General features: G+C 39.2%; 1 protein-coding gene across 3 annotated transcripts; it reads left to right on the top strand.

The window, feature by feature from the left end:
• The first annotated feature begins 1,262 nt into the window (after positions 1 to 1,262).
• Positions 1,263 to 18,023, top strand: ssuh2.1 (ssu-2 homolog, tandem duplicate 1). Of its 3 annotated transcripts, XM_048255301.1 has the most exons (14): positions 1,263 to 1,334; positions 6,433 to 6,528; positions 6,866 to 6,947; positions 7,367 to 7,496; positions 7,832 to 7,892; positions 8,845 to 8,969; positions 9,283 to 9,345; positions 9,561 to 9,652; positions 10,532 to 10,624; positions 10,729 to 10,837; positions 11,825 to 11,932; positions 15,292 to 15,338; positions 15,673 to 15,750; positions 15,973 to 18,023. In XM_048255301.1, exons 1-14 carry the CDS (start codon positions 1,313 to 1,315, stop codon positions 16,079 to 16,081), a joined length of 1,215 nt encoding a protein of 404 aa, XP_048111258.1. In that variant the 5' UTR covers positions 1,263 to 1,312; the 3' UTR covers positions 16,082 to 18,023. The 3 variants fall into 3 exon arrangements, with proteins under 3 accessions (XP_048111258.1, XP_048111261.1, XP_048111259.1); XM_048255304.1 differs by lacking the exon at positions 15,973 to 18,023 and having other exon boundaries at positions 15,673 to 15,937; XM_048255302.1 differs by lacking the exons at positions 15,292 to 15,338; positions 15,673 to 15,750; positions 15,973 to 18,023 and adding an exon at positions 13,877 to 14,032.
• Positions 18,024 to 18,999: the final 976 nt, after the last annotated feature.

Here is an 18,999-nt window from a genome sequence, read left to right as displayed (position 1 = left end):
GTTTTCTGAGTATCAAAACGGCAGTTTTGGAGGAATTAATTACAGTTCATATGCAGGAAATGGGATATTTTGGACATGGAAAAAACTCCCAGCACTGCACTTTACTGTAGAAATGGAATATTTTGGTCATGAAAATATTTCTCTACTAGGCCTACTTTGTAGCCAGACCTACTTTTTTGTCCCATAACTGCAGTTATAGTTTATCAAAACGGGGACTATTGACTGTGTAAGGCACTTCCCATATCATCATATTGCCAGTAGCACAAAGTGCAACAGTTGGCATCTCCTGCACCAAACAAAATGTCAAAAACGTAGGCCTGTCTTAAATCGGCCCATTTTAGCCTAGGCCTACTGTCCTGTGTAAAAAGCTTTACAGACCTGAAAACATTCAAGAAATAGACGCTAGGTCGTAGCAAAGCTCAAAAACTTAGTGTGGTCCCAGCTCCGTTCGAGTGAGACAAAAGGACAGACATTGCATTCAGTGAGAAAAAAGGGTGCTCCCTGCCAAGAGCCTAGTTTGTTGCATGTTCATGTTCCCTTACAGAAACAAATAACAAGGTTTTTTCGTTTTCTCCATATGCCTTGGCTTAGGCCAGGGGTGTCAAACATAGGCCCAGGGGCCAGATCAGGCCCGCCAGCAGGTTTCATACGGCCCCCAGATGTTCTGGGTAGGAAGGGGAAATTTAAAAATATATAGTCTTCAACAATGTGTAAAAAGCAATATCTCTATGATACCTTGATTAAACCTAGCACTACAAACCATCCTCAGGAAGGAAGAGGCTGAAAGAACTGACGGAAGTAGGTTATTTCAAGAGAGAAATAGCGTTAGCACATGATTTGTACTAGTTTGCTTATAAGTGGATATGGAAAAGGAGTATATCAAACAGCACTCGTACCCATGCAGAAAAATGATGACCATGACATGACGGCCCTCACGCGGTCTCATTCCAACAAATCTTTATCTAATATGAGTTTGACACCCCTGGCTTAGGCTGAGTCGAAGAACTGCTCCTTTGCTTAATTTAAGTTCCCCATTAGGTTTTTGTGTGTGTGTATTCGGTTTGTGTTGCTGTGTCTTCTACGGATATATTCTCTATCAAATACTTGCGTGCTTTAAAGCCTAGGCTACTCAATCATGTGTTTAGATGTGTCAGTGAAGCTAAAGCATTCTCTGGTCTGCAGTGTGCTCTGCGAGAGGGGTGTGGTCGTAAGAGGGTATAGTTTTGACGTAAGAGGGTGTGTTTTGGTGTGAGGTGGAAGTTTACAGCTTTGCAACAGAACCCGAACGAGAGTTCAATTTGGCAGACAAATTATGGACGAAACGGAAGGTTTTGGTAAGTTACAATATTTCACTGCATGAATTAGGCTAGGGTTAGTTATTGTCATTTGACTGTGTGTTTAGGCTGCTATTGCCAGCTACAAGGTGATGTGTGGGATACCACTGCATTTTGAAGCCAATCAAACATGGGCTAGCCTCAGTCCTCAGAGTAATGTTTCAAATATAGGCTACCTTTGCAAAGTTATTTGGTAGGCCTAGTTTATGTTTTAGTCTGAAACAGACTAAATTATTTAGATAATATGCTATTTCGGTAGCGATACATGCTTTGCCGGAGCACTGTGTTAGCATAATAACAAGCATAACTTACAGTATAGGCTATCTGTATGTGGAGTTACAGTAAGATGACTTACACCACACATTGATTCAAATTGATAGCTTATGACTTGGGTGCCGTTCGTATGTTTGTTTGTTTTTCATATGTTTGTTTGTTTTTCAATTCAGTGAATCATCTTGGTCCTTTAGCTGCGCTTAAAAAGTTATCAGGTTCGTGGTTCGATCTAGATGTAAACAGTGGATCAGGAGCACGGGAGGAGGATCTCGGGAAAGTCAGAGATTCCACTTGTTGATTATTAACATACAGTGTGTGAGTATACCCTAATGTTGTAGGCCCCAAATAGCCTATACCCCTCCCCAGCAGTGATAGTCTCTTGCATCTAGGAATAGTGGGAATTACTGTACTCTGACCATCAAAATAATGTACCCAGGGCTCGAATTACGTGGGGGCCAGAGGGAGCCGAGCTCCCATAGAGTGAGGACTGGCTCCCATGAAAGCAACAAAGTCAAAAACCTGAGGGGGTCTCTCATATCTGAAGGTGTCTGGCATTGTAATTTAATATTAAACAACCGCTCATTATCCATCCCTGTGCAATCTCTTACCATTAAAGACGTTAAATTAAAATATAGGCTACTACGGGACGTAGGCCTATAGCCTACACTATCTTGAACGCAGACACTTCACCACCACACCACTAGACTATGAGCAAACCGTATCGATTTGAAAGCACTCGCAAATCTGAAGAAGTCACCCTGCTTTGATGTGAGTGTTTTGTCTATTTGCATAGGCGTTCATTGGGCTAGCCTACGTGGTTTGATACGTGCTGAAAAGTCCTGTTTGCTGTTGAACTTGCGCTTCACCTATTCTATGTTGATTGACAAAGCCATAAATTATGGCCCATAATGCAGCCTACAATGATTGTGTTGTCTGATGATCTAGCTATCATCTGCCATTCAGAGCTCTGGAAAGTTCCCAGCTATTTTGAAACACCTGTTAGCAATTTCTGATGTCGGAATATTTAATGGCTACCCGACAATATCTCAGCGCAAACTCCAAAATTGTTCGTCTATTAATTTTCCACGGTTCAACACATTAGCCTACTAGAACATAGTTTGGCTGGCTTTATTCATTTCTGCCAGTTAGTGCTTTTTCCCCTGTGTATAAGTTACACTACATGTATTATTGTGTTTGACACTGAGGATAGCCTATCTGAGACGGTGGTCTGGTACGTTGTGAAATTGAGAATGGCACAGACTAAATCGTTTAGTCTATTTCTTTGTATTGTGAAATTGAAATGAGATATGGACTATTATAATCAATAATATGTTGAAATTAATTAAAAGTAATCAATTTCTATGAAAAATCTATGTCTGTTGTGTGCGTGTGTCAAGGTAAAGCCTAGGCCTACCGTGCGCATATACTGTACTGCGCAAAAGCGCCACTTGCGCCTATAGGCTATTTCATTGTATCGCCTTGTTAGGCTATGCGCGGGGTGTGCCAACTTTTTATGAGATAGAGAGACCCCCTTAAAGACAAAAAGATAATTCGAGCCCTGAAAGTACCTATGTGATGTAGTATGGATGTCGGTGCAGGGCTATTGTAGAATAGTTTAATTTTATTTTTTTTATTGTAGAATGGGATTCCTCCCTGTTATGTATACAAGGTTTTCTAAAAAAAAAAAAAAAAAAAAAAACAGACCTCAGATCTGAGGTTTAGTGAAAATTTGATGTTCATAGTATTAGCATTGGGATAAATGCAGAGACCAAATTTCCCTCACAGGATCAAAAGAGTATATACTTATACTTATACTATACTTACCAGAGCTGCCAACTCTCACACATTGAGAGTGAGATTCATTCATTTGATTGGCTTCACTCGCTCTTACACCAATCAAATGTTTAATAAGTATGGCCTATGAATGACATTTTGAGATCACAGAACATGTGCTTCTACAGCCAGTGGATTCATGAGAATGAACTCATGTGTTAGAGGTCAAAAGTGAGAGGTTTAGAGGTTTCTTCAGGTCTTACTCAACTCCAACCTCTTAAGCAAATATCATATTATGTGCTGTTAAGACATCATTTCAGTTGTGTCAGCCCTGCAACATGTGCACATAGTTCAGTGGCATTTTCTTAGCATGCAACTAAAGACTGCCCATACAAGCTCAACCCAAACACTCCCTTTTTACTGTATCTGTGTGCATATGTTTTATTTCACTGAGGACACCCCACCTTAGTATGTTAGTTCTTTGCCCAGGTCTTTGGCGGCAATTGTGCAACATGTGACTAAAGAGCTGTAGCAAATGTATGAGGGACTTTTCTCTCCTGGGTCTTGAATTTTATTTTCATTCTTCCACTATTGTTGCTGTGCAGTGCCACATAGTCTGGATTGGACAAACCACCAAAACAAATAGTTGCGGCTGCAGGCTGGCAGCAGTTTTGTTCTTTCTGCAATGTGCACTTCTCTGCTTTGGTCAGCAGAGTAAAACCTCACAACCCTTTACGTTTATGGTCATGTTTATCTTTAAGGTATTTAAATATCAACAACGAAAATGAGTTTTCATATTAACAAAACATGAATTAAAGATTAGCTATGTTCAAAAAAAAAAAAGTGGCAGCCGTGGCCTACTGGTTAGCACAGAGGGTTGCCGGTTCGAACCCCGACCAGTAGGCACGGCTGAAGTGCCCTTGAGCAAGGCACCTAACCCCTCACTGCTCCCTCGAAATAGCTGTTGATGCAGGCAGCTCACTCGCCAGGATTAGTGTGTGCTTCACCTCACTGTGTGTACACTGTGTGCTGTGTGTGTTTCACTAATTCACGGATTGGGATAAATGCAGAGACCAAATTTCCCTCACGGGATCAAAAAAGTATATATACTTATACTTATACTTATACTTAAGTAACCATTGATATATTAGTAATAGTAATTAGTGACAATGATCATATGTCATTTAATTACAAAAGGCTTATTTTGGGCTGAGCTTAGCTGATGGTGATAGACACTGGTAATGAGGTTAATCATATGATTATATATATATATATATATATATATATACGCTATGTGTATATAATGCCCATGTACTATATATATATACAGTATATGGTCCTGGCCTACAAGGCTGTCCCTGAGGAAGTCTTTATGTGATTCGACTTTGGTGGCACGGTGACAAAGGGTATTATCTGGCCAGGCGCAGCAGCATAGAATCACAGACCACTGTGGAAAAGGCCTTAGTGTAAGAGGATACCTGCTTTACAGGTGTATAGTTTCTTATAGTTGCAGGATGTGCAGAAAACTCTTCTTTTTTGCCAGTCAAGTGCAAGGTTGCTGAATGTAGACTTTCAAGACCAACACAGTGACATAATGAATGATACAACATGCACTTAGTTTATTAAGTGTTTCTTATGCGTTATGGTCTGCTAAACTGTGTAAAAAGTAAACTGTTTGTAGTGGATAACTTTAAAAACCGTTTTTTTAAATACTGTTAATTTAACTATTGTATTGTTGTTATTTGTATGTCGCTTTGGACAAAAGCGTCTGCCAAATCCCATAACCATAACAACTTCACCAGGTCATAACATCATTGGTCTTCACATGTCTTCTAAAAAGCTAGTGCAGTGCCCATGCAAAACATGCTATTAGAAAACCCGTAGCCCAATTACGTACCCGCAGGTACGCGGGCTTTAAAAAATGTATAGGGAAAAACATAATTCCAGCTAAGCATTCAATGAAGGATATTGAATATTATTATATTATATTATAATAAACATGCAGTAAGCTGAATTTAAGCATGGCTGCATTTGACATTTTTTTATAGCCTAGATCAAAATCACATAGGCCTAACAGCTGTTTTGAGTTCAGTCTATGTTTAGCCTAATTGAATAACAGTTCAAGATGCAAATAACAGACACTCACACACACACACACACACACACACACACACACACACACACACACACACACACACACACACACACACACACACACAGACAGGCATTCCTGTCATTAATAGATAGAATGTCATCTAACAGTGTTAGCAGAAAAAGTCAAATCTCATAAAGAAAGCATAACCATGCTATGTACTAATAGACGCAAATAGTACATTGCAGCACTGAACACTTCAGGTGAATTTTTGCACAGTATCCAGATGGAACACCAGGAGGTTGTGAGTTCAATCCCAGGGCTTGCCACCATTATGTACCTGAGCAAGGCACTTAACCCCAACTTGCTCAGGGGCGCTGCTCCAGTAGTTAGTTAATTGAAAGTCACTCTGAGAAGATCAAATGACAGTGTCCTTTAAAAGTACCCCTGCATTTTTATTGGCTAATAAGTATTGTTAATCCCCTCAGATATGAGGACCCCCTTGGGAAAGTCATGGTCTTTTCTAGACCTCAGTTTAGTTTTGAGGAGGCCAGCATGTTGTTTATGTCTAGTGTTACTGGTAACCACGTTGTGATGGTTGCACTCTAATCTGCTCAAAGCAGCATTGATCTGCTTGTATTGTGTTTCTTAATTATGCTGTTTATGTTCCTACATTCTTCTGTCTTTATAAAGCTCTCAATCTGTCGAGAAATCTCAGCTGACAGGAACTCCTTTGCACTGGGTATTTTTATGCCCAGCTCACAGCATTGTGTGCGTTGCATAATACGCTCCGCATGGGTAGTATTTAAAGGTTTCCCCTCTGGCCCATTCAAATGAACAGGAGTTTGAGTAGCACGCTATTGGCTCATTTACTGGGTCTCATTTGGCCACTCAGCCTTTTTGGTCTCGTTGTATCATATTCCACACACATTCGTTGACAGGTTTTCCTTTTTCACACAGTGGAGATTGGCCCTAAAATTCCTGAGGAAGGCCCATCAGCGCCCCCACCTGGCTGGTTGGACTGTGTTTCAGGTTACGAGGGCTCCAAAGGAGGAGGTAAGGCACTTAAAGCTGTTTTATGATGGATAGCTGATTCATTATCATATGACACAGAAGTGCAATTTGAGAGTAAGAGAGCATAGAGATAGAGATAGGAGTAGAGTAGAGTAAAAACTGCATTAACTACTGTTAGATGTCATAGGCCCATTCTACCTGAACCCTCATTATCCTGATATTTGTCAGTAATAGTTGAGTGTAGCCTAACTAAATATTTCTGTATCAGTACTCCCCCCTCTCCTTTTACAAATGATTAGCTTTACCTAATTCATGAAAATATAGAGGTTATCAATTTTGAATTTGAGTTTTTTTAAAATCTTCTTTGCCTTCTTTATAGGGGATCCTGATGAGAATTACCATGCTCCACCTCCGTACGCTCCACCAGACAGCAATCAGAATGCTCATGTCCCCAATGTGAGGTACGGTGTCTCTTGCAAAGTCTCTGTCCCTCAGAAAATGTCTGACACTGGCTAGGTGTCTCATATACTGTACTTCTGTTCCCTTTTATATTTAGTGCACACTGTTATCAATAAGTACACTACTGGATAAACATCAGTATGTGTGCAAACTGAGGATCAAGCCTAGCAGCTTGCTCTACTAGTTGTACTGTACTTAACTCTAAGGAACAACATAGAAACGCTGGTCCTTCATACCTCTATTGGATTAAAAAAAGAATATTTTTACAATCTTATTTTTTGTACATGGCTTGTCCCACTCCTGACTGAAAAAAAATCAGTGATTCTGTTGCATTTCTGTTTAAAGCTTGATCAAGCTTTCAACAGAAATGCAACAGAATCACTGATTACTGACAGAATTACAGCTTGTTGTATTTCTGAAGGGAGCCAACAGTATCAGAGGACGTGGCCCGTGAGGCTCTCCTGAAGTATGTGGAGAAGAAGTGGAGCTACAGCAGCAAGCCCGCCAAAAACCTGGTCTTCAAGGACCTCAAGCCTATTACAGTATACCGGGTAGATGTGACATCTTTTTTACAAAATGTAGAGTTTGCAGTGTTTGCAGTTGATGTACAAGTTGATGGACACCTTGACATCTAATCTTTAAAACTGAAACAAAACAAAAAATGAATAAATATTGCTATTGCTGTCACAAAAGTTTTGCAGTTCCACAGAAGTATAACAACATATCACCATGCAATCACCATGTGTATATATCCACCCCGTACAGGCTTTTCTGTAGATTTGAATAGAGATGCTTTGCTTGGCTTTCATAGGGTTGCCTCATGCCTTTGTGTCTCGAGGCATGCCTTTGGACTGCTGGTCATGTTACACTTTTGTTTCTATTTCAGTACCGTTTGGAGACATACACAGAGTTAAGATCGAGCAACTGGGCATCAGAGCCATATAGAGGTACTGTTATCCACGCTGAGAGAGAAGATAGAATTATTCCATGACTCTAAAGTTTCTATATGTTATCAGGCCCTTTTGCACTGTAGGGACTTTTTAACCGGAGTTCCTATAACTATTTGAGCTCCTACCTTGGGGTAGGGTTTCTTCACTGAGCATAGGAACATTGACTGATGTACATGCCAACTTGGCCAAGGCAGTAGAAGCGCCATTTTTAAAAATCTCTATAGAAATAATTCAGCGTCTGTTTAAATTTGCCTAACATAAAAACTGCACAAGAAGGCTGCTGTCACGTGACAAATGCCTTCTGGTGTCTGGACAAATGGAAAGAATAAGGATTCATTTTTTTTAATGCTTCCTGATACCGTGAACTTCTAGTTTGTCAATAAACCTCAGTAGCTAGTAAATAGCAATGCTAAATAGCAATGCTGTCCGTTCATTATTTTATGTTCATGTAATAATTGAACTACTAACGTGCGTTAAGTCATCTCAGAGTTCCTACTGTGTGCGAATGCAAACAAAAAAAAGCCCTTGGAACTGTGTAGTTCTAAGGGTAGCCTCTCCAGTTCGTAGTTAGTAGAACTGTGTTCTTAGAAATGTGTCTGAGGGGGCGCTGTGGCGCAACAGGCTACAACGCCTGTACCATGTAGTGCCCACGGGGACCCAGGTTCGAATCTGACCTGTGGTCATGTCTCGATCCCACCCCATCTCTCTCTCTCCCACTCACTTCCTGTCTATCTTCACTATCCTGTCGCAAATAAAGGCAAAAGGCCCAAAAAATATACTTAAAAAAAAAAGTGTCTGAATTCGCTTGCGTAGGAGGAGGGAATCAGATACATGTATGTGTGTTCCACTTCTTGGTCTTGCTATTGGAATAACTAGGAGAGTCTGGTGACTACACAGGCTTCTTCAGATAGGAATGGGAGAAAATAAGTGACCAGGGTCTTTCACACAGGCCAGTTTGTGGACGGGCCAGAAAATGGCATGAGCCCACCGCCATGGGAGGTTCCCGTGCCGTATCCTCAGAAATACACTGACGTCACAACGCAAGTCCGGGTACCACACTCCTGTCTGGTCAAGGTACGAATCTAGCTCTTCTTTCAGTCTTTTTCAATGACTGAACTTTTTAAAAATTGTAATCCTTGGTGTCTTAATTCTTAACGTGAACACATTGATGTTGTTGGAGTGGTGGATATTATATGGCACAATATGAACATGGAAAAATCAAGATGATCATTAGATGTCTTAATAAAGCATCTCGGGTTTTAGGTTTCTGAAAAGTTATGTTATGCTCACTGAACAAAACGACAAATTTCTACTCAAATTAGGATTTTGGTAATGGTTTTGGTCTTCAGTCTTGGTCTTACATATTCAGTCTTTCATCTGATTTCAGCCATGCCATCAATGTCAGAGCATGGGGAGTGTGCGCTGCTCCCGTTGTTTCTCCCGAGGACATGTGAGAATGATTTAATTTTTTCTTTTCATCTCTCTTTTCATCTCTCTCTAGCATTTAAGTGTCTGTCTTTTCTAGCTTTGCTCCTCCATTGAGTCCTGGAAAGAGTCCAATGGGGTTTGGGATCCATAAATAAAATGGGGGCAGTTTACTTAAAGCAGAGCTTTGGGTTTGGCCAAAACCCAAAGTGGGTCATTGGTAGTGTGTTTGTTCTTCAGGTGCGCTGTGTACATTGTTTTGGCCATGGTCACAGAGGTGTTGGCAAGAACCGAAGGAGATGCACTCTCTGCCATGGCCGTGGAGTCAGAAGGTATGATCATCAGTCCGTTGAACAGCCTAAAAAAGCACATTTCAGCACATGTAACTGGTCAAATCAATTATCTTAGTCTGGTTGAAAAGCATTTTCCATGTTATTGTTTTTCGACAACAGTATTACTGTATTGACCTGTATTGATCATTAAGATGAATTGTTAACATTTATCACCTGGTTGTTTGGTAGTTTGCTTACACTACCCCTCACAAATGCTAACAGCATCTGCTTTTTTGTTGCTTTGCACTTGTCTTTTGAAGAAGTGAACGAAAACAAAGAAAAGCTAAGACCTGGGGGGTATTCCAAGTAGGTAGTTAAGTGGTAAACCTGGGGGGTATTCCAAGTAGGTAGTTAAGTGGTAAACCTGGGGGGTATTCCAAGTAGGTAGTTAAGTGGTAAACCTGGGGGGTATTCCAAGTAGGTAGTTAAGTGGTAAACCTGGGCAAGTTAAGCTGGAGGTAGCGGTAAACCTGGTAATAGAAGAGCCTGGATTTTCATTCTCTATCAGAGATTCTCATACACTAAACAGAACAAGCATACACTCTTAGGAGGATTACCACTTTCTCTAGCTTAACTTATCCAGCTTTATCACATAACCATCTACTTGGAATAACCCCCCTTAGGTTCCCATATAGGTTATGATTTATCTCTAATGTATATTGGTCTTTTGTTTTGATGTACAATAGCAAGCACGTTTGGCTAATGTCTTCCACCAGATCACAGCTGTGTTAGTTTCAGTAACAGTCCCTTTTGTCTGCTGCTTCTTAATAATTACTTTCACTCATATTCACAGACTTCTAAGAAAAAGCACATCACATCAGCAGGAATTAGAAGTGAATTGATTTGTGTGTATGTATGTCAAACATTTTTCTGTTTTAGATGTATTTGCTGTCACGGTCGTGGTATTAAAGTGTGCCCATCCTGCGAAGGACAAAGGAACCTTTTACACTTCCTCCAGCTGACTATTGTATGGTGAGGCTCTTTGTGATGTTCATACCTACCACACACATACTATCTCACTAATCGGGTTTAAGTGACTTAGGTTCTCCAATTATAACTACAATGTCTTCCCCCAGGAAGAACAATATAATGGCATACATTCCTCCTGACAAGGTGCCTGAGTTTCCAATGGAGAAGCTTGAGAGTGTGTCCGGTGATGCCTTTTTTGAGGATGAAAACCTTTTGGTACTTTGTCATTCTTCCTTGTGTGACTTGATTAAAAAGCATATGTCATACAAAGTGCCAGAACTTCATATGACCATATTATTTAAAGGTGCTCTAAGCCAGTGGTTATTAAACTTTTTGTCTGGTGACCCCCCAGAAAGTCTCGCGACCCCCTTATCTCTAACCGGCGGAATTTGGTTTTGAAATGTTGTATTAGAAGCAGAGGCAGAAAATGTCTTCCCTCATAGGTAGGCTATGTCATCACCAAAGGCATAATGTCAATGTCAGCCTTTGACTAAAAACCTTTAGAAACATTTCTTTAATCCAGACTGCAAATCATTTTGCAGTTCTCCAATATTTTTGGCGACCCACAGTTTAAGAAGCACTTCTCTAAGCGATGTTATGTGTTTTCTAGGCTAAAACATTTTTTGTCACATACAGCAAACATCTCCTCACCATCCGCTAGCTGCCTGTCCCCTACACTGTAAAAAATGTGGTCTCTGTGGACAGCCCAGACTCCAAAAATGGCAACAAAAACAGCCTGGACCATGAAACAAAACAAACTGTCTTAGCCAATCACCAGCGAGGTGTGCGTTCAGGAGAGTTTCAGTTGCAAGGGAGGGAGGGGCGAGCTAGCTCTCTGTTTTGTTTGAACGTCAACAGAAGCGACATCGCTTAGAGCACTTTTAAGTTCAATTTGTGTTATAAAAAAAGAACTAACTCTTGTTTAATCGACACACCAAATATATTTAGTCATAGACGAGTAAGTAAAGCAGAAAATATTTAAGAGTAATGAGAGAAAATGAGATAATGTTATGGTTGTTTCCTTAAAAATGACTAATGATTGCCAAAATAGTTCCCAATTAATTTAATTGTCGACAACTAATCAATAAATTGTTTAATTGTTGCAGCCCTACTTATAACTGACATAGAATATATCTAGTCAAAGTTAGTTTGGTTTGTGGTTAGTGACGTCTGTGTCTGCTTTCCGTGTGATGATGCTTTCAGGTCTATCCCATTGTGGGCTTCCCAGACCAGGAGATCTGTGCGATCTCTAAGAAAGGGATCGAGGAGCACATCGCCAAGTTCTCTTCCAACCGTCGCATCCTGCAGCAGGTAAGCAGCTTAACAAATCACCTTCTGTCTGAGGAGGAATTTACCTGTCAAAGTCAAGTCAAGTCAAGTCAAGTTTATTTATATAGCACATTTCATACACAGAGGTCATTCAATGTGCTTTACATAAACAAAACCAAACGATAATAACAAATAAAAGCATAGAAGGGCAATATAGTCAAAGAATAGTTAAAAGGTAAAGATCATAATAAAAAGAAAACATAAAACACAAGGTAAAATCATTTTAAAAATAAAGAATAATTAGTAAGCAAAACAAAGGCAAAAGTAGTAAAAAAAGTAATAAAAGACAAAGTAGAATAATTATCGAGGCAGATTCAGAATTTGTAACTCGCACAGTTAGCAGAAAGCGCCTGAGAACAGTTTGGTCTTAAGTCTAGATTTAAAACTGACTACAGTTGGGGCCTTTTTAATGTCATCCTAAAAGTTGGTTCCACAGCTGAGCCAGCATAGCAGCTAAAAGCTGCTTCACCATGTTTAGTTCTAACTGTAGGTTTTACTAGCAGGTTTTTCACCTGGGACCTGAGAGGACGAGAAGGTGTGTACTGCTGAAGCATGTCTGACAAGTATTTAGGTCCTGCTCCATTTACTGATTTATAAACAAGCAATAGTGCTTTAAAGTCAATTCTGTGACTTACTGGAAGCCAGTGCAAGGACTTAAGAATTGGAGTAATGTGGTCAGTTCTTTTAGTTTTTTGTTAGAGTCCTAGCTGCTGCATTTTGTATCACCTGAAGCTGTTTAATAGTCTTTTAGGAAGGCCTGTGAACAGTCCATTGCAGTAATCAACCCTGCTGGAGATAAATGCATGAATGAGTTTTTCTAAGTCATGTTTTGACATCAGCCCTCTGAGTTTGACAATATTTTTGAGGTGGTAAAAGCTGATTTAGTTATCGCTTTCATGTGGCTGTTGAAATTTAGATCACTGTCAATTAATACACCAAGGTTTTTAACAGTATCCTTTGCCTTCAACCCTTTTGTGTCAAGGAGAGTGGCAACCCTAAGTCTTTCCTGATTTTTACCAAATATAATTACTTCAGTTTTTCTTTGTTCAGCTGAAGAAAATTTTGAGACATCCAGGTGTTGATTTGTTCTATACACTGACACATAGATTCAAGAGGACCATAGTTGTTTGGTGATAGAGCTAATTAAATTTGTGTGTCATCTGCATAGCTATGATATGAAATCAAATTATTTTGAATGATTTGTCCAAGTGGGAGCATATAGAGGTTGAATAATAGTGGCCCCAAGATCGACCCCTGGGGAACACCACAGGTCAAGGACGTTGGTGTTGAGGTACAGTTTCCGATGGCAACAAAGAAGCTCCTTTCTTGTAGATATGATTTTAGCCAGCTGATAACTATGCCTGTAAATCCAACCCAGTGTTCTAGTCTGTGTAGTAAAATATTGTGATCAACAGTGTCAAATGCTGCACTAAGGTCCAGTAGCACTAGGACTGATGTTTTACCTGAATCTGTGTTGAGGCGTATGTCATTGGAAACTTTAATGAGAGCTGTTTCAGTGCTGTGATTTGCCCGAAAACCAGACTGAAAGTAATCAAAATACCCATTTGATGTTAGGAAGGTGGTTAATTGATTGTCAAAGGTGGTGCTGGGGCTCATTTGTGCAGATGGTGAAGAAATGGAGGAGTTTTGAATCTCTAGACGCAGATATAATGTTAACCTCTTCTTTGTGGCTTTATTGGTGTTTCTGTAAGCTTACTTGTTTAAAGTGTTAAAAGGACCCATCTGCATACTTCAGCACTGATTACAAGTGAGCTTTTATGACATTGCTACTATAAGTCGTAATGTCCAGTAGCCTACTGGCAGCATGTTGAAGCTCTGACGTTTAGTCAGCATCTTCATGGGTTTAAGAACACAGAGCAGTGTGAATTAGTTGGTAAATGAACACTTGTATCAATCTCTCCGCAGAGGCAGACCATAGAGTTGGTTCCCGTCACCCAAGCCTTTTACAACTACCGTGGGAAGGTCTATGAGTACTTTGTCTATGGAAATGAAAACAAAGTTTTCATACCTAAATACCCTTCTGCTTGTACAATATTATAATCAGGGGTTAAAGTGTGTGTGTGTGTGGAGAGGAACGCAGTCCCGCCACCTCAGATAATAATAAATATATTCTTTCATACCAACGATATAGCGCAGCATGATATTGATAAAATAAATGGTGAGTTAATTTTTCGCGTGTACAGAGGTGACCAAGAAGCTAGCAATTCTCGTCCAAAAATATTGCTACACCATATGTTGTCCAACGGTGAGTCATTTTTCCCCGTTGCACCGACATTGGATTTTAGGGTTGCCACACCTGCCAAATTCCACGTTAACCACTGATTATAATGGAAATATTAGCTACATGTTTGTGTGATCCATTAACTCTAAATGTATGTTCATGTGATTGGAGGGGATTGTAATGTGGAGAGTGTAAATGGGACCAAGGACCAGTTCCAAATCTCTTGTAATCCTTTGTTGTGAGTTTGTAAGTGTGCCCCATGTACCCCTAACACTTTGCCTTACCACTCCATCCCAAAGAGAATCGGAACACCAGGTTGTTTACAAGCCCGTTTCCAAAAAAGTTGAGATGCTGTGTAAAATAGTGTTCAAGTTCTAAATTGGCAAAAAGAGAAGCAAATAAAAAGTGTGTTTGGCAAGGTCTGTAGCCAGGGTCATGAGTGCTTTGCAGGGATCGTGAAGGAATCTACTGCGCTAGCAGGAGTCAAGCAGGATCCATGCGTACACCCCTATGTTATTCCTAACCAAGGAAGATGGGAGGTGTGAGGGGAGGTGGTGGGTTGAAACCACATGCTGCCACTTGAACCGGCAGGCAGGAATAACTGACGCTGTAGGCGTGGCAAATTTCCTCACGTTCCTCCTGAACTTCCATTTAGAATGCTATTAAAAATCAGAGTGCTATAATTTGCAAATCATGTAAACTCAATTTAATTGAGAATATTGCATAGTGCACGTATGAATTAACACGTATCAGTTGTTGGAGAGTATATGTTAATTTTGAATTTGATGCCCACAACACCTTCCAAAAATGTTGGGACAGGTGCACGTTTATCACTGTGTTGCTTGCTATTTTTCACGAGTTTACGAGATATGAAGATCATATTCTGTTTTTATTTACATTTTATACAGCATCCCAACTTTTATGGAAATGGTTTTATATATTTACAGATATGTATGTTTAGCTGACGCTTTTATCCAAAGCATCAGCTGTGAACATTAGCATAACAATGAATACTACCTTACACAATAATACATGCAGCTGTTATATTGTACCTGTGTGCCTTTTGTATTTAAAATTGCCTTTTGTTTTTCATCTGAAGTTGTCGCTTCAACTGCAGAAATACGCGACAACTGCAGGAATACTCAAGTAATTATTCATTATATATTCATATTCCCATACTAATGGGAGATTTAGTAGGACTACTCATAGACAATGTGAAGAGAAATGGAACTGTATGATAACTGTATAACTTCTCACAAATACTATCCGTGTACTGTATTTACATGTATGTAAGGACCATCATATCACAAGCTATATCACTTTGAGAAACCGGTTTACTTTTGTATTCTTTACACCCTATAAACAGTAACATATTGAAATAGAATTACTCTTTTAAATGCTCTTGTCGAACTGTATATTTATATCTAAGGTCTATCTACATTTGTGATGCCCATTTGGTATCTAAATATGTATTTTTCAGGAGCATCAAAGCATCATTGAAAAAGCTCAAGCTTAGAGGCCTACATTTCATATTTACTCACAAGATGATGTTCTCCAGGTGACTTAAAAAAAAAACATGGTCGTGTGCATTCATTGCATGATCTTGTTACTGTGTGGAGATCATAACCATTTACCTACAACCTTAACTATCCTATACTTGTTATAGTTTTTGCACATTAAGCAAACTTTATCATAAATCTGTCAAGTATTTGTTTACTGAACCTGAAATAAACATGAATGCTAAACAGTATAGTTTTGTGTCTCCTGTGTATGATTCTAGAACACACAAACATGACTGGTTCCAGTCAGTCCACAACCATGGCCTTGGCCTGCAGGCGGAGCCAGGTGCTCTCAAACATGACAGACATCCTGCTCAAGGTGGATTCTAACTACATGCCTAAGCTCTTCACCAGTTTCTCTATAATACAAGGATCTTTTCACCATCAATATAAAAGTTCTGTCTTCCACCAGTTTTGCCTAAGTGATAGACACACTTCATCCTTTCCCATGCTATGTTTTGTCATGTCGGCGTCCATGTAAGCTCGGATAGGAGGCAACCTGGTGCCATCTAGATGCTTCTACAAGAAACTATTTCTGATAAAAAGGCTGTTCCTGCCTAAAATGTGATGATAAATTATATTACTTTATGTTATTTAAAACAATGATTTAAAGCAGTGAAAACAATGTGCATTATAATTACACCAAACAAACTAACCAAACTCCTACCCGAAACTAGAAAGGTCGGTAATCGCCTAGAAGACCACTCAGACAATGGCAGAAGTGCCGTTTGTCATGTTATGAGGTTATGTGCTATCAAAATGATTTTGGAAATGTTATGTTAAGGTCAAAAAGCTGTTAAGGGTGCCTTTAAGTAACTATTTAAAGTTGTATTTTATATGTGAAATCTTATGGGACATAAGTAAACAAGTAAAGCTGAACTGGTGATGCAAAGTTCTAATATTACTAAGATCACAGGTTTGGTTCCCAAGAAGCACATAGGCTGAAACTGTATACTGTACAGCTGGTTAAATAGGTGGGTACAAAGCACACCATACACTTGTAGGTTTCACATATATCTATATATTCCTCATATATTGCATTGCTGGTTAATACATGTACAAAAGAAGACCATTCAGTTGTAGATTCCTGTGTGCTTTTATTGTTTCAAACATCGAACTCATGTAAATCTTACAAAAAGGTCAGAACAACAGTCAGGACAAATATGTACATACATACATACATATATCTTCATGGCACAGTTTTAAAAAACATTCTCCTGCCATGGATGCCATTCTTCTAACCCACACAGACACACACACTCGCGCACACACACACACACAGGGTTTTTTCTTAAACAAATTGTTTCTTCAATACATACAGTATACTCAATTTGAATACCAACTGAATGAAACACAAAAACTAATTAAATTACACTAATAAATAGTCTATCCTTGAATGGTAGATGTTAAGAGCCTTCTTAAGATGATGTACAGTATTAGAATGGTGGACAGCGCATCCGAGGAGAAGACAAGTGTGTACAATTGGGGAAATTTTGTTTAAAAAAAAAAATTCTGTGAGGCACCCTTTAAAAATGTGTTACTGTGTTATCATACACTTGACTCTTTGATTATACTATTTACAAAAAAAAATTGATCGGAGAAAAATAAAAGGTTTTGTTCTCCATGTTTCACTACAAAAATATCAAGATCTAGTGTGTTAACATTTGTGTAGGCTGGATGGCTGTTTATAAATATAGGGTTAACTCACAAAACAAAAAATTCCAATGGGGACCAGTTTTAATGCACAAGACTTCTGTGTATGGTTGCTTCACTGACACATGCTGACAGCATAGGTGAGGCCAAATCTTTGGTACAACTATTTCTACTTGACAGTTTGAAGCTATTTAGTTTATTCATGCTCAGACCACTCTATAAGTTTTTATTTTTGTCTCTGAGGGGTCTTTTGTGTGTTTGTTTTGCACCCCTACTTGAAAGTCATCATGGAATGCTTGCAATGGACTTTGCCAATTGATCTGGGCTTGTGGCGACATTTGGACCCAACAATACCTTCAGTAACTGGCCAGTAAAGGTTTATGCTGTGATTTAAGTTGATTAATGCAATTTCCAGTATTCCTCAGTCATATGCTATATGTGTTTAGCAACACAAGTGTTTGAGTGGGATGGTTCAAATGTTGTCAACAGGCTGAATAAATGCAGTAATGGCATTCTCAGTCTTTTATCATTCAGTAACAGAAATACACGATTTTGTATATTCAAACAACAACAACAACAAAAAAAACTTTTACAAGGGGAACTAATAAATGAAGTTTGATTCCAAAATGCTATATCTCTATTTTTAAAAACCTTAATAAGTCATGGCAATTAATTGTGTATTTCAGGTAATAATAACAAAATTGCAGCTGTGTTTTGTTTGTGTAAAGATAAATCAAATAACAATAACACATTTGTAGTTCTACTGAAATTACCTGGAAAAAAATAATAAAAAAAATATATATATTCATGAATATTCATTAAAATGGAGGATATTGTGTTTTTGAAACTATTCAAATGCAAACATTGTTTTTGGAGGAAAATACTAGTCTAATGCTGCCACCATATATTTTCAGAGTATTCACTGTGGTCTGGAAACCCGCATGGGTCATCATTCAAGTCAGGTGTGCCTTAGCCAAAAGCTTAGGTTTAGACCAAAATGTCAGCGAAAGAGATCTTGTGGCAAGCCCCTGTTTAGGGCAAGAACAACATTAAATTCTTGGCCTTCACCTGTCCAGAGTAAAGGAGTTTTTACAAAATCTACCCTCAAGTAAAATAGATGATTTTGCAGCAAACACAGGCTTTCTGTTAAGGCTTTATGGTTGTTGATGGTCACCTAAACCACTCTACCAGGCCAATTGTCTGTAGATCGAAGGTTTCCAGACTACCCTAGCTGTAAAAACTGAGCTGGTGAGAAATATAGTCTGATAGCAGCAGGCTACTATAAAGTGCTGATAAGGAAAGACAGAACACTCTGAAGTGGCACAGCAGGCTTGATACAGCAGGTAAAACATCACAAAACATGACCGCAACAGCTACATGTACTTCAACACACAAACTACCACACAAATCAGCCCCGGATCGGAGTCATTTGGGACCGTGGTGGCAAAGGCAGAGACAGACAACAATAATGTAGACTAGACATTGGGTGAAACCAGCCTGACAAAACAGCTACCAACACATTCTATTACTGCCAGTGGCCCACCAAAGCGGAGTGTAGTTTTTAGAGCAGAAGTGAAAAAAAAAAAGGATGGCAG

Source organism: Alosa alosa, chromosome 10 (assembly GCF_017589495.1).
Source record: "Alosa alosa isolate M-15738 ecotype Scorff River chromosome 10, AALO_Geno_1.1, whole genome shotgun sequence".
Taxonomy (NCBI): Eukaryota; Metazoa; Chordata; class Actinopteri; order Clupeiformes; family Clupeidae; genus Alosa; species Alosa alosa.
The sequence above is the reverse complement of the archived record's forward strand: the minus strand, read 5'-3'. Positions and strand labels throughout refer to the sequence as shown.

Bases quoted from the DNA above. Each gene is read 5' to 3' on its own strand.
- ssuh2.1 (XM_048255301.1), top strand. From the start codon at position 1,313: ATGGACGAAACGGAAGGTTTTG. The intron at 7,497-7,831 runs GTAGATGTGACA...TTTCTATTTCAG, and splicing joins AGCCTATTACAGTATACCGG to TACCGTTTGGAGACATACAC. The intron at 10,838-11,824 runs GTACTTTGTCAT...TGATGCTTTCAG, and splicing joins TTGAGGATGAAAACCTTTTG to GTCTATCCCATTGTGGGCTT.